This window comes from Salvelinus namaycush, chromosome 16, assembly GCF_016432855.1.
Source record: "Salvelinus namaycush isolate Seneca chromosome 16, SaNama_1.0, whole genome shotgun sequence".
NCBI lineage: Eukaryota > Metazoa > Chordata > Actinopteri > Salmoniformes > Salmonidae > Salvelinus > Salvelinus namaycush.
This window is the reverse complement of record NC_052322.1, coordinates 40,411,275-40,436,399: the sequence shown is the minus strand read 5'-3', so window position 1 is coordinate 40,436,399 and position 25,125 is coordinate 40,411,275. Positions and strand designations below refer to the sequence as shown.

Here is a 25,125-nt window from a genome sequence, read left to right as displayed (position 1 = left end):
ATAACCACTATTAATATTACAATAACCAGTATGGATATTACAATAATCACTATTGGTATTACAATAACCACTATTAATATTACAATAATCCGTATTAATATTACAATAACCATTATTAATATTACAATAATCACTGTTACTATACAATAACCATTAGTAATACTATTTATCTAACATTTTCACCAGTCAGAAAATAATCTCTAACATCTGACCAAGTTTCCCAACATTTTAGTTCTATGTTAACAGAGATTGGTCAAACATTGGTAGTCATCACTATTATAGAATATAAATGTCACCTAAACTGTGTACACGTACGTACACACACACACATACACACGTACACACACACACACACATTTGCATACACACACACACACACACACACACACACACACACACACACACACACACACACACACACACACACACACACACACACACACAGACCTCCAGGCTCTTGTTTGGGGAGTTTGGTTTATTGGGGTGGAGTCACCATCTTGCCCTTGGCAGTGGCAGTTCTAGCTTGTATGGCTCCCTGACCCCCCCTCAGTGCCCCCCCCCCCCCCCCCCCCCCTCATGTCATGTTCTGACCATAGTTCTTGTGTGTTTTGCTTGTTTTAGTGTTGGTCACACTCCCCGCCCGCCAGTCAGGAGCCGCCAGAGCCGCCCGCCAGTCAGGAGCCGCCAGAGCCGCCCGCCAGTCAGGAGCCGCCAGAGCCGCCCGCCAGTCAGGAGCCGCCAGAGCCGCCCGCCAGTCAGGAGCCGCCAGAGCCGCCCGCCAGTCAGGAGCCGCCAGAGCCGCCCGCCAGTCAGGAGCCGCCAGAGCCGCCCGCCAGTCAGGAGCCGCCAGAGCCGCCCGCCAGTCAGGAGCCGCCAGAGCCGCCCTCCAGTCATGAGCCGCCCTCCAGTCATGAGCCGCCCTCCAGTCATGAGCTGCCCTCCAGTCATGAGCCGCCCTCCAGTCATGAGCTGCCCTCCAGTCATGAGCTGCCATTCAGTCATGAGCTGCCCTCCAGTCATGAGCTGTCATTCAGTCCGGAGCAGCCATTCAGTTCGGAGCTGCCATTCAGTCCGGAGCTGCCATTTGTCGGGAGCTACCTCTCTGTCCTGAGCTACCTCTCTGTCCTGAGCTACCTCTCTGTCCTGAGCTGTCTCCTCAATCTGATGGGGCCCTTTGTGAGGGTTCCGAGGCCAAGGTCGGCGGCGAGGGTCGCCACTCAAAGGACGCTAAGGAGGGGGACAAAGACAATGGTGGAGTGGTGTCCTCGTCCAGCGCCGGAGCCGCCATCACGGACAGATGCCCACCCAGACCCTCCCCTTGAGTTTTAGCTGGTGCGTTCGGAGTCCGCACCTCAGGAGGGGGGTACTGTCACGTTCTGACCATAGTTATTGTGTGTTTTGCTTGTTTTAGTGTTGGTCAGGACGTGAGCTGGGTGGGCATTCTATGTTGTGTGTCTAGTTTGTCTGTTTCTGTGTTCGGCCTAATATGGTTCTCAATCAGAGGCAGCTGTCAATCGTTGTCCCTGATTGGGAATCATATATAGGTGGCTTGTTTTGTGTTGGGGATTTGTGGGTGGTTGTTTCCTGTCTCTGTGTTTTCTCTGCACCAGCTAGGACTGTATCGGTTTGCCACAGTTTGTTATTTTGTAATTTGTAAGTGTTCACTGTTTATTCGTTATATTAAACATGTTGAGCACAAGCTACGCTGCGTCTTGGTCCGATCCCTGCTACACCTCCTCTTCTCTTGAAGAGAAGGAAGGCTGCCGTTACACCTCAGACAAAAAAATAAGACATTCTGCACTAACTGTAATTTTATTCAGATATTTGGAACAACACAAATAAATAATCATACCATTTAAAACTAGATAAATATAAAAATATATACAAAAATAAGACTCATAAATACCAAACCAACAAAGACAAATAGAAACAAATTTGTGTTTATTTGGCACTTGAGCATCAATACATTTCCCATTCCCCAACACTGTGAACCAATTTGGCACAAACTATAAAAAAAATATAACAATATGTCTGTGAATCTATACACTACCAGTCAAAAGTTTTAGAACACCTACTCATTCAAGGGTTTTTCTTATTTTTACTATTTACTACATTGTAGAATAATAGTGAAGACATCAAAACAATGAAATAACACATATGGAATCCTGTAGTAAGCAAAAAAGTGTTAAACAAATCAAAATATATTTTATATTTGAGATTCTTCAAATAGCCACCCTTTGCCTTAATGACAGCTTTGCACACTCTTGGCATTCTCTCAACCAGCTTCATGAGGTAGTTACCTGGAATGCAATTCAATTCACAGGTGTGCCTTCTTAAAAGTTAATTTGTGGAATTTCTTTCCTTCATAATGTGTTTGAGCCAATCAGTTGTGTTGTGACAAGGAAGGGGGTATACAGAAGATAGCCCTATTTGGTAAAAGACCAAGTCCATATTATGGCAAGAACAGCTCAAATAAGCAAAGAGAAATGACAGTCCATCATTAATTCAAGACATGGAGGTCAGCCAATATGGAACATTTCAAGAACTTTGAAGGTTTCTTCAAGTGCAGTCGCAAAAACCATCAAGCGCTATGATGAAACTGGCTCTCATGAGGACCGCCACAGGAAAGGAAGACCCAGAGTTACCTCTGCTGCAGAGGATAAGTTCATTAGAGTTACCAGCCTCAGAAATTGCAGCCCAAATAAATGCTTCACAGAGTTCAGGTAACAGACACATCTCAACATCAACTGTTCAGAGGAGACTGTGTGAATCAGGCCTTCATGGTCGAATTGCTGCAAAGAAAACACTACTGAAGGACACCAATAAGAAGAAGAGACTTGCTTGGGCCAAGAAACATGAGCAATGGACATTAGACTGGTGGAAATGTGTTATTTGGTCTGGAGTCCAAATTGGAGAATTCTGGTTCCAACCGCCGTGTCTTTGTGAGACGCGGTGTGGGTGAACAGATGATCTCCGCATGTGTATCCCACCGTATTAGCATGAAGGAGGAGGTGTTATGGTGTGGGGATGCTTTGCTGGTGACACTGTCTGTGATTTATTTCGAATTCAAGGAACATTTAACCATAATGGCTACCACAGCATTCTGCAGCGATATGCCATCCCATCTGGTTTGCGCTTAGTGGGACTATCATTTGTTTTCAACAGGACAATGACCCAACACACCTCCAGGCCATGTAAGGGCTATTTTACTAAGAAGGAGAGTGATGGAGTGCTGCATCAGATGACCTGCTCTCCACAATCCTCCGACCTCAACCAAATTGAGATGGTTTGGGATGAGTCGGACTGCAGATTAAAGGAAAAGCAGCAAACAAGTGCCCAGCATATGTGGGAACTCCTTCAAGACTGTTGAAAAACATTCCAGGGGAAGCTGGTAGAGAGAATGTGTGAGGGTGTTGGTGAATGGAAAAATGCAGAGTCAGGCGCAGGAAACCAGGTGTGATCAAGACAAAACAAAACGAAAATGAAACATGGATCGGTGGTGACTAGAAAGCCGGTGACGTCGACCGCCGAACGCCGCCCGAACAAGGAGAGGGACCAACTTCGGCCGAAGTCGTGACAGTACCCCCCCCCCCTTGACGCGCGGATACTGCAGCGCGCAGACACCGGCCTCGGGGACGACCCGGGGGACGAGGCGCAGGGCGATCCGGATGGAGGCGGTGAAATTCCTGCAGTAATGATGGATCCAGGATGTCCTCCACCGGCACCCAGCATCTCTCCTCCGGACCGCCCCCCTCCCACTCCACGAGGTACTGAAGGCCTCTCGCCCAACGTCTTGAGTCCATGATGGCTCGCACAGTATACGCCGGGGACCCCTTGATGTCCAGAGGGGGCGGAGGAACCTCCCGCACCTCAAACTGCTGGAGCGGACCAGCCACCACTGGCCTGAGGAGAGACACAAGGAACGAGGGGTTAATACGGTAATCAAGGGGAAGTTGTAACCTATAACAAACCTCGTTCAATCTCCTCAGGACTTTAAATGGCCCCACAAACCGCAGACCCAGTTTCCGGCAGGGCAGGCGAAGGGGCAGGTTTCGGGTCGAGAGCCAGACCAGGTCCCCCGGTGCATACAACGGGGCCTCACTGCGGTGGCAGTCGGCACTCACCTTCTGCCGCCTGATGGCCCGTTGTAGATGCACATGAGCAGCGTCCCATGTCGCCTCCGAGTGTCGAAACCATTCATCCACCGCAGGTGCCTCGATCTGGCTCTGAGGCCAAGGTGCCAGGACTGGATGATAACCTAGCACACACTGTAAAGGGGATAGGTTAGTGGAAGAGTGGCGAAGGGAGTTTTGGGCCATCTCCGCCCAGGGGATGAAAACCGACCACTCCCCCGGCCGGTCCTGGCAATAGGACCGCAGAAACCTACCCACATCCTGGTTTACTCTCTCCACCTGCCCGTTACTCTCGGGGTGAAAACCTGAGGTGAGGCTGACCGAGACCCCCAGGCGTTCCATAAACGCCCTCCAGACTTTAGACGTGAATTGGGGACCCCGATCAGAAACTATATCCTCAGGCACCCCGTAGTGCCGGAATATGTGGGTGAACAGGGCCTCCGCAGTCTGTAGAGGCATAGGGAGACCGGGCAAAGGAAGGAGACGGCAGGAGTTAGAAAATCGATCCACAACGACCAGGATCGTGGTATTACCCCGTGACGGGGGAAGATCCGTAATGAAATCCACCAATAGGTGTGACCACGGTCGCTGTGGAACGGGAAGAGGCTGTAATTTCCCTCTGGGTAGGTGTCTAGGTGCCTTGCACTGTGCGCACACCGAGCAGGAGGAAACATAAACCCTCACGTCCTTAGCTAAAGTGGGCCACAAGTACTTCCCAGCAAGACAGCGCACTGTCCGACCGATGCCAGGATGACCTGAAGAGGGTGACGTGTGGGGCCCAACAGATCGAACGATCACGGACATCAAACGGAACGTACAGACGCCCAACTGGACACTGTGGGGGAGTTCTGCACGTGACGCCCGCTCGATGTCCGCGTCCACCTCCCATACCACCGGTGCCACCAGGCAAGAAGCTGGAATTATGGGAGTGGGATCCGCGGACCGCTCCTCCGTGTCATACATCCGGGACAGTGCGTCTGCCTTAACGTTCTGGGAACCTGGTCTGTAGGATAGAGTAAAAACAAAGCGGGTGAAAAACATGGCCCACCTCACCTGGCGAGGGTTCAGTCTCCTAGCTGCCTGAATGTACTCCAGATTGCGGTGGTCAGTCCAAATGAGGAAAGGGTGTTTAGCCCCCTCAAGCCAATGTCTCCACACCTTCAGAGCCCTGACAACAGCCAACAGCTCCCGGTCCCCCACATCATAGTTTCGCTCCGCCGGGCTGAGCCTCTTCGAAAAGAAAGCGCAGGGGCGGAGCTTTAGTGGCGTACCCGAGCGCTGAGACAGCACAGCCCCTATCCCAGCCTTGGACGCATCCACCTCAACTATGAACGCTAAGGAGGGATCAGGATGAGCCGGCACAGGAACCGAGGTAAACAGAGCCTTCAGTTGACAAAAAGCCCTGTCCGCCTCCGCTGACCACTGCAGTCGCACTGGTCCCCCCTTCAGCAAGGAGGTAATGGGAGCCGCTACCTGACCGAAACCCCGGATAAACCTCCGGTAGTAGTTGGCAAACCCTAAGAACCGCTGCACCTCCTTTACAGTGGTTGGAGTCGGCCAATTACGCACGGCTGAAATGCGGTTATTCTCCATCTCCACCCCTTGGTCATGCTCCAACAGTCGACCAAGCACCTTGCGCACCAGAGACACATGCTCGGCGCGTGTAGCGAAGTATATTAGAATGTCATCTATATACACCACTACACCCTGCCCGTGCAGGTCCCTGAAAATCTTGTCTACAAAGGATTGAAAGACTGATGGAGCATTCATTAACCCGTACGGCATGACAAGATACTCATAGTGCCCAGATGTAGTGCTAAATGCCGTCTTCCACTCATCCCCCGCCTTGATACGCACCAGGTTGTAAGCGCTCCTGAGGTCCAATTTTGTGAAGTGCAATGACTCTGTCATACTGGCTATGAGAGGTAGTGGGTAGCTGTAATTTACCGTGATCTGATTCACACCTCGATAGTCAATACACGGGCGCAAACCTCCATCCTTCTTCTTCACAAAAAATAAACTCGAGGAGACAGGTGAAATGGAAGGCCGAATGTATCCCTGTCCCAGAGATTTGGTGACATATGTTTCCATAGCCGTCGTCTCCTCCTGTGACAGAGGATACACGTGACTCCTGGGAAGTGCAGCATCTACCAGGAGATTTATCGCACAATCCCCCTGTCGATGGGGTGGTAATTGAGTCGCCTTCTTTTTACAGAAGGCGAGTGCCAAATCGGCATATTTGGGGGGGATGTGCATGGTGGATACCTGGTTTGGACTCTCCACCGTAGTGGCACCTAAGGAAACACCTACACACCTCCCTGAGCATGAGACCATCCCTTGAGAGCCCTCTGTTGCCACGAAATAGTGGGATCATGAGAGGCCAACCAGGGAAGGCCCAACACAACAGGAAACGCAGGAGAGTCGATCAGAAAGAGACTAATTCTCTCCTAATGACTCTCCTGCGTTATCATACGGAGTGGAGCTGTGACTTCCCTGATTAGCCCTGACCCCAAAGGATGACTATCTAAGGCATGTACAGGGAAGGGGACATCAACAGGAACAATAGGTATGGTCAATAAAGTTCCCAGCTGCGCCTGAATCTACTAGCACCTTATGCTGGGAATGCTTGGAAAACTCAGGAAATGCTATATATATACACATGTGTGCAACAGGGAGCTCTGGGTGAGGTGTGTGCTTACTCACCTGAGATGATCCACCAGTGCTCCGCCTGCCAACTCGGTTACCTGGGGAACCTCCCCAGCACCGACCAGGGAAGGGAACGGTCCCCCCTCCGGTCCCCCTCATAGCAGCACCTCCCAGCTCCATCGGGGTAGGATCAGAGGTGCTGGGGGATGGAACTGACGGACCCCGATCAGGACGTCCGCGGGAGACCAACAGGTTATCCAGCCGGATGGATAAGTCCACCAGCTGGTCCAGGTTAAGGGTGGTGTCCCTGCAGGCTAACTCCCTACGAACGTCCTCTAAACTACACCTGTAGTGGTCGATCAGGGCCCGCTCACTCCATCCCGCGCCGGCGGCCAGAGTTCTAAAATCCAGAGCAAACTCTTGAGCGCTCCTCATCCTCTGTCTTAAATGGAACAAGCGTTCCCCCGCCGCTCTCCCCTCAGGTGGATGATCAAAAACCACCTGGAAGCGGCGGGTGAAATCCTCGTAGTTGTCCAACGTCGGGCCTTCTTCTCCCCAGATGGCGTTGGCCCAGACCAGTGCTTTTTCCAGTCAGACAAGAGATGAGGGCGCTCACTCTCTCGCGTCCCGAGGGGGCCGGCTGAACAGCTGCCAGGTAGAGTTCTAGCTGGAGTAGGAACCCCTGGCACCCGGCAGCCGTTCCATCATACGCTCCCGGGAGCGAGAGCCGAATCCCACTGGGTCCTGACGAAGGAGGAGTGGACATCTGGGTCGGTTGTCGTGGGAGCTGGGGAGGTGCTGATGGGTGAACCGGAAAACCCCCTCTCTCCCATCGGTCCATGGATTGCAGCACGCGATTCATGGCTGTACCCAGACTCTGTAACATGGTCGTGTGCTGCTGAACACGCTCCTCCATTGGGAGAGGAGGGCTGGCTGTACCTGCTGACTCCATTTGTGGGTGCGTTATTCTGTGAGGGTGTTGGTGAATGTCAGGCGGAGGACACAGATATCCAAATTTACTCAAAATAAAAGTAAAGTTCCAAACAAGTAACAAACACAATATTCCAGAGCACTATCAACACGAACCCACATGACAAACAATAACGCACAAAACAGAGGGAAGTCAGAGGGTTAAATAAGGAACATAATTAATGGAATGGAAACCAGGTGTTGATAGTGACAAAACAAAACGAAAATGAAACATGGATCGGTGGTGACTAGAAAGTCGGTGACGTCGACCGCCGAACGCCGTCCGAACAAGGAGAGGGACCAACTTCGGCCGAAGTCGTGACAGAATGCCAAGAGTGTGCAAAGCTGTGATCAAGGCAAAGGGTGGCTATGTGAGGAATCTGAAATATATAAAATATATTTTGATTTGTTTAATATTTATTTGGTTACTACATGATTCCATATGTTATTTCATAGTTCTGATGTCTTCACTATTATTCTACAATGTAGAAAATAGTAAAAATAAACAAAACCCTTATATGAGTAGGTGTTTTAAAACTTTTGACTGGTAGTGTATATTCACAGTATTGTGAGTGAATTGTGGTTTATTTGGTAGCATTTCGTGGTGTGACTGATTTTACTAATTGCATTAATACTGTACAAAGTTAGAGGTGCGCTATTTGATAAATTCTCCCGCTCCCCCTACCAGTGCTTCCAGTTGGGAGACCTGAGATCAACCTACCTTCGCCCCCCTCCCCATCTCGTACTTCTGAGTGGGATAACATCCCAGGCAGTAGCCTGCCTAGCTCACAAACTAGAATCAGGGCGCACACTCCGACAAGGTTAATTGACCCACAGTCCCACACGGTGACATGATATCATTGACGTGATGTGCAAGTGAGCGACAGAAAATCGATTGAGTGGGCGCCCCATGCCGCCCCCAGCAAGATGTCGCCATGGGTGGCTGCCCATGTCGCCTATACCTAAATCCGCCACTGGGCAGACTGAATGTAAAAGCTAATCCAATGTAGGAGTTTCAGCTGCTGAAGTTGACTGCTTGGCACTTCCATACAGTGGCTGTCCATGGTGCTGAATTGACCAGAGACATAGATAGTCAGAATTCAGCTAACAGTCAAGTCAGATGAGGAGAAACCTTAGATCAGTTAATTTGGTAAATTTCATAAACCTGGCATTTTGAAGCAATAAAATCCAGTTATATTTAACCAAACACTGACATCTAGTGGAAGTGTCCTGCACAGACTCAAACTGATATAAACGACAACTCAGCAGAGAGCTCCACCCTACTCCTGTTTAACAGGAAGGAGAAAAGCTCACAACAGAACAGCGCTGTAACATTCAGCTATTTAGAATTTTTTGTAAACAACCAAGAATCAAAACAACAATTGAAGACTAAGGAACACCGCCAGGAAAACACAGATTTCTAAGTTCAGATGAGTTTTCAAAAGTGAATCTTAGTCAAAAGAGTTATCAGAAGTGAAAGTAAACCTTCATAACAGAGATAAGCAGTGAGAAATGGCCTCTAAAACTTCTCTCTCCGAGGATGATTTCTCCTGTCCTGTGTGTCGTAACATCTTCAAGGATCCTGTGGTCCTGTTGTGTAGCCACAGCTTCTGTAAAACCTGTCTGGAGGAATACTGGAAACAGAAGACATCTTGGGAATGTCCAGTCTGCAGAAAAAAATCATCACTGGAATTCCCCCCCTGTAACCTGGTTTTAAAGAACCTGTGTGAGGCCTACTTACAGGATAGAAGTCAGAGAGCTTCAGCAGTGCCTGAGGTGCTCTGCAGTCTGCACAGTGAGAAACTCAAGCTCTTCTGTCTGGAGGATAAACAGCCAATCTGTTTTGTGTGTCAAACTTCAAAAAAGCATAAAAGCCATGACTGCTGCCCAATAGATGAAGCTGTACTGGATCATAAGGTAGGAGATGTATTTATCACTACAATTAACAAAATCGCCACCAGACAATTTACATTGACCCCCCCCCCCCCCCCCCCCCTTTTGTACACTGCTGCTACTCGCTGTTTAATATCTATGCATAGTCACTTCACCCCCACCTACATGTACAAATTACCGAAATTAACCTGTACCCCTGCACACTGACTCGGTACCGGTGCCCCCTGTGTATAGCCTCATTATTGTTATTCTTATTGTGTTACTTTTTTATTATAACTTTTTATTTTAGTGTACTTGGTAAATATTTTCTTAACTCTTCTTGAGCTGCACTGTTGGTTAAGGGCTTGTAAGTAAGCATTTCACAGTAAAGTTTACACTTGTTTTATTTGGCGCATGTGACAAATAAAGTTTGATTTGATTTGACTTACACTATGTGGGTGGCAGGTAGCCTAGCAGTTAGAGTGTTGGGCCAGTAACTGAAAGGTTGCTAGTTTGAATCCCTGAACTGACACGTTGAAAAATCTGTTGATGCGCAATTAATCCTAGTTGTGCCAGGGTCGCTGTTGATAATGGCAGACCCTTACCAGCCTCTCCAAGGGTGTCTCAGGTGGAGTTGGGCTATACAGAAACCACCCTTCCAATTCACATGTGTAGTAATACACACTTGTATATGTTAGAATATAAGCTCCCACCTAATTATGTTTTTGTATGTGCATACAGTCAATGTGAATTAAGATCTGTGTGCCATTCCACTTCTTTAACACACAGCACCTCTTTATAATGTTGTTTCATTCCAGGAAGAACTCAAGACTGCACTGGAGCCCTTAAAAGATAAGCTTAAGGTCTTTAGAGAAGTTAAACTGAGCTGTGATCAAACAGCCAACCACATCAAGGTAAGAATATAGAGTGAAGCTGAGATACAATGATACTGTGAAGATTTACCATAACCCTGTGGAATTATAGATGATCAATTATTGATGATATCTTTGACATTCCTCTCTGCTGTGTCCAGAGCCAGGCCCAGGACACAGAGAAGCTGATTAATACGGGGTTTAAGACGTTTCATCAGTTTCTATATCAAGAAGAGAGAGCCAGGATAGCTGAACTGAAGGAGGAAGAGGAGCAGAAGAGTCAGATGATGAAGAAGAAGATTGAGCTGATGAGCAGAGAGATATCATCACTTTCAGACACAATCAGAACCATAGAGGAAGAGCTGGGAGCTGAGGACATCTCATTCTTGCAGGTAAGGACTAATCTACCTCTGATAAATCAACTGCCCTATCAATTATGATATAAATATTGTACACTGCTCAAAAAAATAAAGGGAACACTTAAACAACACAATGTAACTCCAAGTCAATCACACTTCTGTGAAATCAAACTGTCCACTTAGGAAGCAACACTGATTGACAATAAATGTCACATGCTGTTGTGCAAATGGAATAGACAAAAGGTGGAAATTATAGGCAATTAGCAAGACACCCCCAATAAAGGAATGGTTCTGCAGGTGGTGACCACAGACCACTTCTCAGTTCCTATGCTTCCTGGCTGATGTTTTGGTCACTTTTGAATGCTGGCGGTGCTTTCACTCTAGTGATAGCATGAGACGGAGTCTACAACCCACACAAGTGGCTCAGGTAGTGCAGTTCATCCAGGATGGCACATCAATGCGAGCTGTGGCAAAAAGGTTTGCTGTGTCTGTCAGCGTAGTGTCCAGAGCATGGAGGCGCTACCAGGAGACAGGCCAGTACATCAGGAGACGTGGAGGAGGCCGTAGGAGGGCAACAACCCAGCAGCAGGACCGCTACCTCCGCCTTTGTGCAAGGAGGTGCACTGCCAGAGCCCTGCAAAATGACCTCCAGCAGGCCACAAAGACAGTTTGATTTCACAGAAGTGTGATTGACTTGGAGTTACATTGTGTTGTTTAAGTGTTCCCTTTATTTTTTTGAGCAGTGTAGTAATCAATTGATATGTTTTAGATTGATTTGCTATGAACAATACATCTATGAATGTGTTATTTTGTTTCCCTACAGAACTACAAGGATACAGTGAAAAGGTAAGGGGACTTTATTATGTCTCTCTCTTCTCTGTGGTTCTGTATCAAACCCCACAGCAACACTGACTCCTGAATGTTCTTCCAGAGCCCAGTGTACACTGCCAGATCCAGAGAGGGTTTCAGGAGCACTGATAGACGTGGCAAAGCACCTGGGAAACCTGCAGTTCAGAGTCTGGAAGAAGATGCAGGGAGTAGTTCACTACAGTGAGTAGGTCTTTTAGATATAATGGGTATTAAACTGAGCGTACAAAACATTAAGAACACCTGCTCTTTCAAACATATAGACTGACCAAGTGAAGCCATGATTCGTTATTGATGTCACTTGTTAAATCCACTTCAATCAGTGTAGGTAAAGGGGAGGAGACAAGTTTAAGAAAGATTTTAAATCCTTGAGACAGTTGAAACATGGATTTTGTGCCATTCAGAGGGTGAATAGGCAAGACAAAATCTTGAATTGCCTTTGAACGTGGTATGGTAGTTTTTTGTCACCGTTTTTTGTCAAGATCTGCTGCAACACAGATGGGGATTTTATGCTCAACAGTTTCCTGTGAGTATCAAGTATGAGCCACCACCCAAAGGACATCCAGCCATCTTGAAAGAACTGTGTGAGGCATTGGAGTCAGGATGGGCCAGCATCCCTGTGGAATGCTTCCAACACTTTCTAGAGTCCTTGCCCTGACGAATTGAGCCTGTTCTGATTGCAGAAAATATTAGGAAGGTGTTCTTAATGTTTTGTACACTGTGTATATTGGAGCACCACTAAAACTCTCCAATACTAAAAAAATTAACAGTGAATGATATTTAGAATTACTTACATACTGTACATTTGTTTGTACGTTTACAGAGGATCTTCCAATAAGTAATCAAATCAAATTTTATTGGTCACATACAGATGGTTAGCAGATGTTATCGCGACTGTAGCGAAATGTTTATCATGTGCACATACACTACCGTTCAAAAGTTTGGGATCGCTTAGAAATGTCCTTGTTTTTGAAAGAAAAGCAAAACATTTTGTCCATTAAAATAACATCAATTGATCAGAAATACAATGTAGACATTGTTCATGTTGTAAATGACTATTGTAGCTGGAAACGGGAGAATTTTTATGGAATATCTACATAGTCGTACTGAGGCCCATTATCAGCAACCATCACTCCTGTGTTCCAATGGCATGTTGAGTTAGCTATTCCAAGTTTATAATTTTAAAAGGCTAATTGATCATTAGAAAACCCTTTTGCAAATATGTTAGCACAGCTGAAAACTGTTGTTCTGATTAAAGAAGCAATAAAACTGGCCTTCTTTATACTAGTTGAGTATCTGAAGCATCAGCACTTGTGGGTTCGATTACAGGCTCAAAATGGCCAGAAACAAAGAACTTTCTTCTGAAACTCGTCAGTCTATTCTTGTTCTGAGAAATTAAGGCTATGCCATGCGAGAAACTGCCAAGAAATTGAAGATCTCGTACAATAGTGTGTACTACTCAAATCAAATCAAAGTTTATTTGTCACGTGCGCCGAATACAACAGGTGTAGACCTTACAGTGAAATGCTTACTTACAGGCTCTAACCAATAGTGCAAAAAAGGTGTTAGGTGAACAATAGATAAGTAAAGAAATAAAACAACAGATAAAAGACAGACTATATACAGTAGCGAGGCTATATACAGTAGCGAGGCTATAAAGGTAGCGAGGCTACATACAGACACCGGTTAGTCAGGCTGATTGAGGTCGTATGTACATGTAGATATGGTTAAAGTGACTTTGCATATATGATGAACAGAGAGTAGCAGTAGCGTAAAAGAGAGGTTGGCGGGTGGCAGGACACAATGCAGATAGCCCGGTTAGCCAATGTGCGGGAGCACTGGTTGGTCGGCCCAATTGAGGTAGTGTGTACATGAATGTATAGTGAAGTGACTATGCATATATGATAAACAGAGAGTAGCAGCAGCGTAAAGAGAGGGTTTTGGGGGTTGGGGAGGGGACACACAATGCAAATAGTCCAGGTAGCCATTTGATTACCTGTTCAGGAGTCTTATGGCTTGGGGGTAAAAACTGTTGAGAAGCCTTTTTGTCCTAGACTTGGCACACTGGTACCGCTTGCCATGCGGTAGCAGAGAGAACAGTCTATGACTGGGGTGGCTGGGGTCTTTGACAATTTTTGGGGCCTTCCTCTGACACCGCCTGGTGTAGAGGTCCTGGATGGCAGGCAGCTTAGCCCCAGTGATGTACTGGGCCGTACGCACTACCCTCTGTAGTGCCTTGCGGTCAAAGGCCGAGCAATTGCTGTACCAGGCAGTGATGCAACCAGTCAGGATGCTCTCGATGCTGCAGCTGTAGAACCTTTTGAGGATCTCAGGACCCATGCCAAATATTTTTAGTTTCCTGAGGGGGAATAGGCTTTGTCATGCCCTCTTCACGACTGTCTTGGTATGTTTGGACCATTCTAGTTTGTTGGTGATGTGGACACCAAGGAACTTGAAGCTCTCAACCTGCTTCACTACAGCCCCATCGATGAGAATGGGGGCGTGCTTGGTCCTCCTTTTCCTGTAGTCCACAATCATCTCCTTAGTCTTGGCTACGTTGAGGGATAGGTTGTTATTCTGGCACCACACGGCCAGGTCTCTGACCTCCTCCCTATAGGCTGTCTCGTCGTTGTCTGTGATCAGGCCTACCCCTGTTGTGTCGTCTGCAAACTTAATGATGGTGTTGGAGTCGTGGCTGGCCATGCAGTCGTGGGTGAACAGGGAGTACAGGAGGGGACTGAGCACGCACCCCTGTGGAGCTCCAGTGTGAGGACCACCTGGGTGCAGCCCGTCAGGAAGTCCAGGATCCAGTTGCAGAGGGAGATGTTTAGTCCCAGGATCCTTAGCTTAGTGATGAGCTTTGAGGGTACTATGGTGTTGAACGCTGAGCTGTAGTCAATGAATAGCATTCTCACATAACTTTTCCTTTTGTCTAGGGGGGAAAGGGCAGTGTGGAGTGCAATAGAGATTGCATCATCTGTGGATCTGTTTGGGCGGTATGCAAATTGGAGTGGGTCTAGGGTTTCTGGGAGAATGGTGTTGATGTGAGCCATTACTAACCTTTCAAAGCACTTAATGGCTACGGACGTGAGTGCTACGGGTCTGTAGTCATTTAGGCAGGTTGCCTTTGTGTTCTTGGTACAGGGACTATGGTTGTCTGCTTGAAACATGTTGGTATTACAGACTCAATCAGGGACATGTTGAAAATGTCAGTGAAGACACCTGCCAGTTAGTCAGCACATGCCTGGAGCACACGTCCTGGTAATCCGTCTGGCCCCGCAGCCTTGTGTATGTTGACCTGTTTAAAGGTCTTACTCACGTCGGCTACGGAGAGCGTGATCACACAGTCGTCTGGAACAGCTGATGCTTTCATGCATGCCTCAGTGTTGCTTGCCTTGAAGCGAGCATATAAGTGATTTGGCTCGTCTGGTAGGCTCGTGTCACTGGGCAGCTAGCAGCTGTGCTTCCCTTTGTAGTCTGTAATAGTTTGCAAGCCCTGCCACATAAGATGAGCGTCGGAGCCAGTGTAGTAGGATTCAATCTTAGCCCTGTATTGACGCTTTGCCTGTTTGATGGTTCGTCGCAGGGCATAGCAGGATTTCTTGTAAGCTTCTGGGTTAGAGTCCCGCACCTTGAAAGAGGCAGCTCTACCCTGTAGCTCAGTGTGAATGTTGCCGTTAATCCATGGCTTCAGGTTGGGGTATGTACGTACTTGTAACCGATGTGAAATGGCTAGCTAGTTAGAGGTGGTGCGCGCTAATAGCGTTTCAATCGGGTGACGTCACTCGCTCTGAGACCTGAAGTAGTTGTTCCCCTTGCTCTGCAAGGGCTGCGCTTTTGTGGAGCGATGGGTAACGATGCTTCGTGGGTGTCAGTTATCTATGTGTGCAGAGGGTCCCTGGTTCAAGCCCAGGTAGGGGCGAGGAGAGGGACGGAAGCTAAACTGTTACATGCTGTCACTGTGGGGACGACGTCCTCGATGCACTTATTGATAAAGCCAGTGGCTGATGTGGTGTACTCCTCAATGCCATCGGAAGAATCCCGGAACATGTTCCAGTCTGTGCTAGCAAAACAGTCCTGTAATTTAGCATCTGCTTCATCTGACCACTTTTTTATAGACCGTGTCACTGGTGCTTCCTGCTTTAATTTTTGCTTGTAAGCAGGAATCAGGAGGATAGAGTTGTGGTCGGATTTACCAAATGGGGGGCGAGCTTTGTACGCGTCTCTGTGTGTGGAGTACAGGTGATCTAGAATTTTTTTCCCTCTGTTTACACATTTAACATGTTGATAGAAATTTGGTAGAACTGATTTAAGTTTCCCTGCATTAAAGTCGCCGCCTCTGGGTGAGTGGTTTCCTGTTTGCTTATTTCCTTATACGGCTGACTGAGTGCGGTCTTAATGCCAGCATCTGTCTGTGGTGGTAAATAAACAGCCACGTAAAGTATAGCTGAAAACTCTCTAGGCAAGTAGTGTGGCCTACAATTTATCACAATATACTCTACTTCAGGCGAGCAAAATCTAGAGACTTCTTTAGATTTCGTGCACCAGCTGTTGTATACAAATATGCACAGACCCCCCCCCCCTCCCCTCCCCTCGTCTTACCGGAGTGTGCTGTTCTATCTTGCCGGTGCAGCGTATATCCCGCTAGCTGAATATCCATGTCGTCATTCAGCCACGATTCCGTGAAACATAGGATATTACAGTTTTTGATGTCTCGTTGGTAGGATATTCGTGATCATACCTCGTCTAATTTATTGTCCAATGATTGCACGTTGGCGAGTAGTTTTGAAGGTAGTCGCCTTCTCCGGGTCCTGACCAGGCATCCGGCTCTTTGTCCTCTGTACCTGCGTCGCATCCTCTTGCAAATAGCGGGGATGTCGGTCCTGTGGGGTGTTTGGAGAATGTCTTGTGTGTCGTCTTTGTTGTAGAAAAAATCTTAGTCCAATCCGAGGAGAGTGATCGCTGTCCTGATATCCAGAAGCTCTTTTTGCCGTAAGATACGGTTGCAGAAACATTATGTACAAAATAAGTTACAAATAACACAAAAAACCCACATAATAGCACAATTGGTTGGGCGCCCGTAAAACTGCTGCCATTTCTTCCGGCGCCAACTGTCTCTAACCAGAATAGAAAGAGGAGTGGGAGGCCTCGGTGCACAACTGAGCAAGAGGACAAGTAACTTAGAGTGTCTAGTTTGAGAAACAACGTCAACAGTGAAGAGGCGATTCCGGGATGCTGGCCTTCTAGGCAGAGTTTCTCTGTCCGGTGTCTGTGTTCTTTTGCCCATCTTACTCTTTTATTTTTATTGGCCAGTCTGAGATATGGCTTTTCTTTAATCAGCACCACAGTTTTCAACTGTGCTAATATAATTGCAAATGGGTTTTCTAATGATCAATTAGCCTTTAAAAATGATAAACCATTGGAACACAGGAGTGATGGTTGCTGACAATGGGCCTCTGTACGCCTATGTAGATATTCCATAAAAAATCTGCCGTTTCCAGCTACAATCGGAATTTACAACATTAACAATGTCTACACTGTATTTCTGATCAATTTGATGTTATTTTAATGGTTAAAAAAAAAAAACTTTCAAAAACAAGGACATTTCTAAGTGACCCCAATCTTTTGAAAGGTGGTGTATGTAACACAAAACATAAAACACATAGTATTATATATCATATGCAGTAATGTATTCCCCCTACTTTTCAATTAATCTAGTGTGTATGTGTTTTCTCTGTCCAGCTCCAGTGACTCTGGACCCCAACACTGCCCACTCAGATCTCATCCTGTCTAATGATCTGACCAGTGTGAGATACAGTGATGAGGAACAGCAGCTTCCTGACAACCCAGAGAGGTTTGATAGCCATAGAATGGTCCTGGGCTATGAGGGTTTTAACTCAGGAACACACAGCTGGGACATTGATGTTAGGAAGAATAAAGGCTGGGACCTGGGTGTGACCACAGAGTCTGTCCAGAGGAAGGAACACAGTGGTTATTGGCATAGATCCTGGGGTGTGTTGTTTGGTGGTGGTGATTATAACACACATGTACCAAATAAGCCATCCACTCCCCTCACAGTGAGACAGAACCCCCAGAGGATCAATAGGATCAGAGTGCAGCTAGACTGGGAAGGAGGAAAGCTGTCATTCTCTGACCCTGTCAATAACACACATCTACACACATTCACACACACTTTCACTGAGAGAGTCTTTCCATACATCAGGAATCTCTGTTTTCTCCACCCTCTGAGAGTGTTACCAGGTAAGGTGACTGAATCAGTGGATACTGTCTCTGTCTGAATCAGGGACTAACATGATGTAAATGAGTCAGTAACACCCATTGATGTCTTTCATTACGATTCTCACAGAGGGAGGACACACTGTGATGGAGAGTATCATTGTCTGACTCACCTGTTACTATTATAGAATGAATATGTAAACTACTTTAGAATGAATATGTAATCTGTTACTATTATAGAATGAATATGTAATATGTTACTATTATAGAATGAATATGTAATCTGTTCTTTGTTGGTTTTATTTTTACCACATTTACATTTTGTCTGGTTGTTTTAACCCCTGCAGTATGTATCCCAATAAACTTGGGCTGCCTGAATGGCATTTGGCGTATAGTGTTGTGGCCTTGGACCGTGCCTCTGTTAGCTAGCTTGTAGACAATGACACTGTTAATGTATGTCTATAGAGTGCAACACATTTTCAACCAATAAACATGTTTTAATTACCTGGAGCTGCTTCCATCTGTGTTAGGATTATGGGGTTAAAGGTCAGCTGTACACATATACGACAGACAGACAGACAGACACAGACAGACAGACAGACAGACAGACAGACAGACAGACAGACAGACAGACAGACAGACAGACAGACAGACAGACAGACACACACTCAATTCCTACAACCCTTTTGCCTCTTTCTGGGTACCACAGGTTAACATTAGGAAAAGTCTATAATTAATCATTGTTTCAGTTACTATGATATCGTAAAGCCTTTGATAAAACCCCACTCACCCATGAAGGGACATAACATCATTTAGTCAGTAGAAAGGACTGTAGATTACCCCAGGATATCTAGTCAATCCCAATGTCCCATTGTTATCTAAAGTTTCTCTTATGTCACATGAGGACAGTGTGTTACACAAAGCCAGTTTGACTGACAGGTGGTCCCTGGGAACAGCAGACCCTCTTCCACTCCTCTAGTTAGCAGTGGATCATGCAGCAAAGCTATCAAGGAAAGTGCAATAAGAGATTCCTTAGGAAATTAGCCCCTCGGAATCAAGGAAAGTGCAATCAGAGATCCCTCAGGAATTGAGCCCCCCTGAATTATTGACCCCTCAATCCGGATCTAGGGATTTAGTTGGTCTTATCTCTTATCATCTACAGCCTCTCTCTGCTGAGTAGCTTTATAAGGACAGAGTGGTCCAGATTCTGAGTCTCTGAATCTGTAGAGCCATTACCAGGCTACTACACTACACAGCCATAGGGCCTCGATTGGACTGCTGGATCTATTATTGATCAGCTATTGGACTGCTTAATATATATATCTGCTGCTGGACTGCTTTATCTATTATAGATCTGCTACTGGACTGCTTTATCTATTATAGATCAGCTACTGGACTGCTTTATCTATTATAGATCAGCTACTGGACTGCTTTATCTATTATAGATCTGCTACTGGACTGCTTTATCTATTATAGATCTGCTACTGGACTGCTTTATCTATTATAGATCAGCTACTGGACTGCTTTATATATTATAGATCTGCTACTGGACTGCTTTATATATTATAGATCTGCTACTGGACTGCTTTATCTATTATAGATCTGCTACTGGACTGCTTTATCTATTATAGATCTGCTACTGGACTGCTTTATCTATTATAGATCAGCTACTGGACTGCTTTATCTATTATAGATCTGCTACTGGACTGCTTTATCTATTATAGATCTGCTACTGGACTGCTTTATAGATTATAGATCTGGTACTGGACTGCTTTATCTATTATAGATCTGCTACTGGACTGCTTTATCTATTATAGATCAGCTACTGGACTGCTTTATCTATTATAGATCTGCTACTGGACTGCTTTATCTATTATAGATCAGCTACTGGACTGCTTTATCTATTATAGATCTGCTACTGGACTGCTGTATCTATTATAGATCTGCTACTGGACTGCTTTATCTATTATAGAACTGCTACTGGACTGCTTTATCTATTATAGATCTGCTACTGGACTATTTTATATATTATAGATCTGCTACTGGACTGCTTTATATATTATAGATCTGCTACTGGACTGCTTTATCTATTATAGATCTGCTACTGGACTGCTTTATCTATTATAGATCAGCTACTGGACTGCTTTATCTATTATAGATCTGCTACTGGACTGCTTTATATATTATAGATCTGCTACTGGACTGCTTTATCTATTATAGATCTGCTACTGGACTGCCTTTATAGATTAGGAATACCATCGGACTAAAAGCCGGCTCTACGCCCTTCCAGTGTGTTTCTTAGATATTATAACACAGGTGTCTGGCCAGGTAGGTAGGGCTCACCACTCAACTCCACTGCCCCAAACAGAACAGAATGGACCACCGACAGCTTCTCCCCGATCTCCGTGGAAACATCTCCTCCTCCCCGGGCTCGGTCAGTGAAGCGCTGCTCTCCAGGACGGGCTACACCATCCTGGCGGTGATCATTGGTGTGTTCTCGGTGGCCGGGGTCTGTATGAACGTCCTGGTCATCGTGGTGACGATGAGACACCGGAAGCTGCACCAGCCTCTGAACTACGCCCTAGTCAACCTGGCAGTGGCAGACCTGGGCTGTGCTCTGTTCGGGGGACTGCCCACTATGGTCACCAACGCTATGGGCTACTTCAGCATGGGGCGGCTGGGCTGCGTGCTGGAGGGTTTCGCTGTGGCTTTCTTTGGTGAGTTACGATCGAGGACCACTTTGGAAACAAGTGTTTTAATAAATACTTTTAAATCCGATCCTCTGGGAATACATTGTGCATCTAGTTGTATATGTTTTCACCCCCAAAAATCCAATTAAATTCAATACAACAGTTTAGGGGTAGTAAATGGATGTGTCTGACTATGCAGAGAGAGTTAGATTTGTCAAATCTATTAGGCCTATTGATGTCAGTTGAATGGATGTATTTGCTGGGTTATTGCATGTACATGTAGTGTACATGTTTGATGTTGTCCTTCCCAGGTATTGCAGGTCTGTGTTCAGTGGCCGTGATAGCTGTGGACCGTTATGTGGTGGTGTGTCGACCAATGGGGGCGGTCATGTTCCAGACCAGGTAAAGTGTTCCATTTAACTCTAGTAACTGTGCATATACAGAGGGAAAGATAGCAGTTGCGTAGAAGTAAGGATACATATGTGATGAAGTTAACTGTAATGTATTCGTACTGTAACATAGGCACGCAGTCGGAGGGGTGGTCCTGTCCTGGGTGTGGTCGTTTTTATGGAACACCCCGCCTCTGTTTGGCTGGGGCAGCTTTGAACTGGAGGGGGTTAGGACCTCCTGCTCCCCAAACTGGTACAGCAGGGAACCAGGAAACATGTCTTACATCATCCTTTACTTCCTGCTCTGCTTCGCCATTCCCTTCTCCATCATCATGGTCTCCTACGCTCGCATCCTCTTCACACTACACCAGGTGGGCATGCGATGTGTGTGTGTGTGTGTTTATACATCTGTCTGTGTGTGTGTGTGTGTGTGTGTGTGTGTGTGTGTGTGTGTGTGTGTGTGTGTGTGTGTGTGTGTGTGTGTGTGTGTGTGTGTGTGTGTGTGTGTGTGTGTGTGTGTGTGTGTGTGTGTGTGTGTGTACTCGTGTGTGTGTGTGTGTGTGTGTGTGTGGTGTGTGTGTGTGTGTGTGTGTGTGTGTGTGTGTGTGTGTGTGTGTGTGTGTGTGTGTGTGTGTGTGTGTGTGTGTGTGTGTGTGTGTGTGTGTACTCATGTGTGTGTGTGTGTGTCCCAGGTGTCCAAGCTGAAGGTGTTGGAGGGCGACAGCACCACCCGCGTGGAGATACAGGTTGTGCGTATGGTGGTAGTCATGGTGATGGCCTTCCTGCTCAGCTGGTTGCCCTACGCGGCCTTCGCCCTCTCTGTGATCCTTGACCCCAGCCTCCATATCAACCCTCTCATTGCCACGGTGCCCATGTACCTGGCCAAGAGCAGCACTGTCTACAACCCCATCATATACGTGTTCATGAACAGACAGGTGAGGGACAACACATACAGTACACAAGGAAAGAGGATACCTAGTAAGTTGCACAACTGAATGGATTCAACCGAAAAGTGTCTTTCGTATTTAACCCAACCCCTCTGAATCAGAGAGGCTGCCTATTGACATCCACGCCCAGGGAACAGTTGTTGTTTCATTGGCTTGTTCAAGGGCAAAATAAAGATTTTCCCACCTTACCGGCTCTGGGATATGAACCAGCAACCTCTTGGTTACAGGCCCAACACCCGTAACCGCTAGGCTGAGAGTTGTGTATAACAAGCACAGACACACATACAGTTGAAGTCTGAAGTTTACATACACTTAGGTTGGATTAATTAAAACTAGTTTTTCAACCACTTCACAAATTTCTTGTTAACAAACTATAGTTTTGGCAAGTTGGTTAGGACATCTACTTTGTGCATGACACAAGTCATTTATCCAACAATTGTTTACAGACAGATTATTTCACTTATAATTCACTGTATCACAATTCCAGTGGGTCTACATACACTAACTTTACATACACTAAGTTGACTGTGCCTTTAAACAGCTTGGAAAATTCCAGAAACTTGTGTCATGGCTTTAGAAGCTTCTGATAGGCTAATTGACATCATTTGAGTCAATTGGAGGTGTACCTGTGGATGTATTTCAATGTCTACCTTCAAACTCAGTGCCTCTTTGCTTGACATCATGGGAAAATCAAAAGAAATCAGCCAAGACCCCGGAAAAAAAATTGTAGACCTCCACAAGTCTGGTTCATCCTTGGGAGCAATTTCAAAACTCCTGAAGGTACCACATTCATCTGTACAAACAATAGTATGCACAGTATAAACACCATGTGCACACGCAGCCGTCATACCGCTCAGGAAGGAGATGCGTTCTGTCTCCTAGAGATGAACGTACTTTGGTGCGAAAGGTGCAAATCAATCCCAGAACAACAGCAAAGGACCTTGTGAAAATGCTGGAGGAAACCGGTACAAAAATATCTATGTCCACAGTAAAAATGAGTCCTATATCGACATAACCTGAAAGGCCGCTCAGCAAGGAGGAAGCCACTGCTCCAAAACCTCCATAAAAAAATGCCAGACTACGGTTTGCAACTGCACATGGGGACAAAGATCGTACTTTTTGGAGAAATATCCTCTGGTCTGATGAAACAAAAATAGAACTGTTTGGCCACAATGACCATTGTTATGTTTGGAGGAAAAAGAGGGAGGCTTGCAAGTCGAAGAACACCATCCCAACCGTGAAGCACCGGGGTGGGAGCATCTTGTTGCGGGGGTGCTTTGCTGCAGGAGGGTCTGGTGCACTTCACAAAATAGATGGCATCATGAGGAAAGAAAATGATGTGGATATATTGAAGCAACATCTCAAGATATCAGTTGGGAAGTTAAAGCTTGATCGCAAATGGGTCTTCCAAATGGACAATGAGCCCAAGCATACTTCCAAAGTTGTGGCAAAATGGCTTAAGGACAACAAAGTCAAGGTATTGGAGTGGCCATCACAAAGCCCTGACCTCAATCCAATAGAAAATGTGTGGAAAGAACTGAAAAAGCATGTGCGAGCAAGGAGGCCTACAAACCTGACTCAGTTACACCAGCTCTGCCAGGAGGAATGGGCCAAAATTCACCCAACTTATTGTGGGAAGCTTGTGGAAGGCTACCTGAAACATTTGACCCAAGTTAAACAATTTAAAGGCAATGCTACCAAATACTAATTGGGTGTATGTAAACTTCTGAACCCACTGGGAATGTGATGAAATGAATGAAATGAAATAAATCATTCTCTGTACTATTATTCTGACATTTCACATTCTTAAAATAAAGTGGTGATCCTAACTGATCTAAGACAGAGATTTTTTTTTTTTAATATATATTAAATGTCAAAACTGAAAAACTGAGTTTAAATGTATTTGGCTAAGGTGTATGTTAACTTCCGACTTCAACTGTACATACAAACACACAACCCTGTGGTCTTCATATTCATGAGCATAGGAATGATTGTGTACTCTATTAAAAAATAAGAGATACATCATAGAATCATAATTTGAAAGGTGAAATATGCATTTTGTTATGTACTGTTTAATAATGAGTATTATCTACCTGGTGTAGTCCATGTTGTTACTGTGTTATCTTAGAATATTATCTAGCTAGTGTAGTACATTCAGTGGTGTAAAGTACTTAAGTAAAAATACTTGAAAGTACTACTTAAGTAGGTTTTGGGGGTATCTGTACTTTATTTTACTATTTTTATTTTTGACAACTTTTACTTTTACTTCACTACATTCCTGAACAAAATATTGTACTTTTTACTCCATACATTTTCCATGACACCCAAAAGTACTCGATACATTTTGAATGCTTAGCAGGACAGGAAAATTGTCCAATTCATGCATTTATTAAGGAAACATCCCTGGTCATCCCTACTGCCTCTGATCTGGTGGATTTACTAAACACACATGCTCCATTTGTAAAAAATAAATATTATAAAAACAAGAAAATAGTGGCGTCTGGTTAAAATTGTTTATACTTTTACTTTTGATACTTAAGTATATTCAAAACCAAATACTTTAAAACTTTTACTCAAGTACTATTTTACTGGGTGACTTTCACTTTTACTTTAGTTATTTTCTATTATGGTATTTTTACTTTTACTCAAGTATGGTACTTTTTCCACCACTGGGTCCATGTTGTTCCTCTGAGTGTGTTGTGTATCTGTCTATCTCTCTCCAGTTCCGGGACTGTGCTGTTCCTTTCTTGCTGTGTGGTCTGAACCCCTGGGCCTCGGAACCAGTGGGCTCTGAAGCTGATACCGCCCTGTCCTCCGTCAGCAAGAACCCACGAGTCTCACCCCAATGACAGCAACTTTCTATTTTTTGAACAATGTAAAGTTGCTGTTATAAAATATAGTTTGATGTGCAATATTTGGTTGTAACTGTTTCAAGAATACTAATAAAAGTATAGTCCATGATATTTGGACAGAGACATCTCCACGTGTATTGGAGATCATTAGTGTCACAAGGGCTTTAGGTGGATCCGGGTTCCTAATCTTAATCTGATTTACTACAAATATATTTAAATCACCTGCTGCCATATCCCGGTTTAATCTAATCTAAATTAAATTAATCTAAATTGATAACATGATCAAAAGGAG

At 45.6% G+C, this 25,125-nt stretch overlaps 2 protein-coding genes across 2 annotated transcripts; both read left to right on the top strand.

Annotated features, from left to right (window-relative positions):
- The first annotated feature begins 9,048 nt into the window (after positions 1-9,048).
- On the top strand, positions 9,049-18,459 carry LOC120061440 (zinc-binding protein A33-like). The gene is made up of 6 exons (XM_039011249.1): positions 9,049-9,665; positions 10,439-10,534; positions 10,654-10,884; positions 11,675-11,697; positions 11,783-11,901; positions 17,461-18,459. Exons 1-6 carry the CDS (start codon positions 9,261-9,263, stop codon positions 18,015-18,017), a joined length of 1,431 nt encoding a protein of 476 aa, XP_038867177.1. The 5' UTR covers positions 9,049-9,260; the 3' UTR covers positions 18,018-18,459.
- Positions 18,460-20,329: 1,870 nt separating this feature from the next.
- Positions 20,330-24,830, top strand: parapinopsina (parapinopsin a). Its single transcript, XM_039011250.1, has 5 exons — positions 20,330-20,672; positions 20,957-21,047; positions 21,168-21,405; positions 21,727-21,969; positions 24,705-24,830. Exons 1-5 carry the CDS (start codon positions 20,330-20,332, stop codon positions 24,828-24,830), a joined length of 1,041 nt encoding a protein of 346 aa, XP_038867178.1.
- The last annotated feature ends 295 nt before the right edge of the window (positions 24,831-25,125 follow it).

Excerpts from the sequence above, each read along its gene's own strand:
- LOC120061440 (XM_039011249.1), top strand. The coding sequence starts at position 9,261 with ATGGCCTCTAAAACTTCTCTCTCCGAGGATGATTTCTCCTGTCCTGTG. Across the intron at positions 9,666-10,438 it reads AAGCTGTACTGGATCATAAG|GAAGAACTCAAGACTGCACT; the intron begins GTAGGAGATGTA and ends GTTTCATTCCAG. Across the intron at positions 11,698-11,782 it reads TACAAGGATACAGTGAAAAG|AGCCCAGTGTACACTGCCAG; the intron begins GTAAGGGGACTT and ends ATGTTCTTCCAG.
- parapinopsina (XM_039011250.1), top strand. The coding sequence starts at position 20,330 with ATGGACCACCGACAGCTTCTCCCCGATCTCCGTGGAAACATCTCCTCC. Across the intron at positions 20,673-20,956 it reads TTTCGCTGTGGCTTTCTTTG|GTATTGCAGGTCTGTGTTCA; the intron begins GTGAGTTACGAT and ends TGTCCTTCCCAG. Across the intron at positions 21,048-21,167 it reads GCGGTCATGTTCCAGACCAG|GCACGCAGTCGGAGGGGTGG; the intron begins GTAAAGTGTTCC and ends ACTGTAACATAG.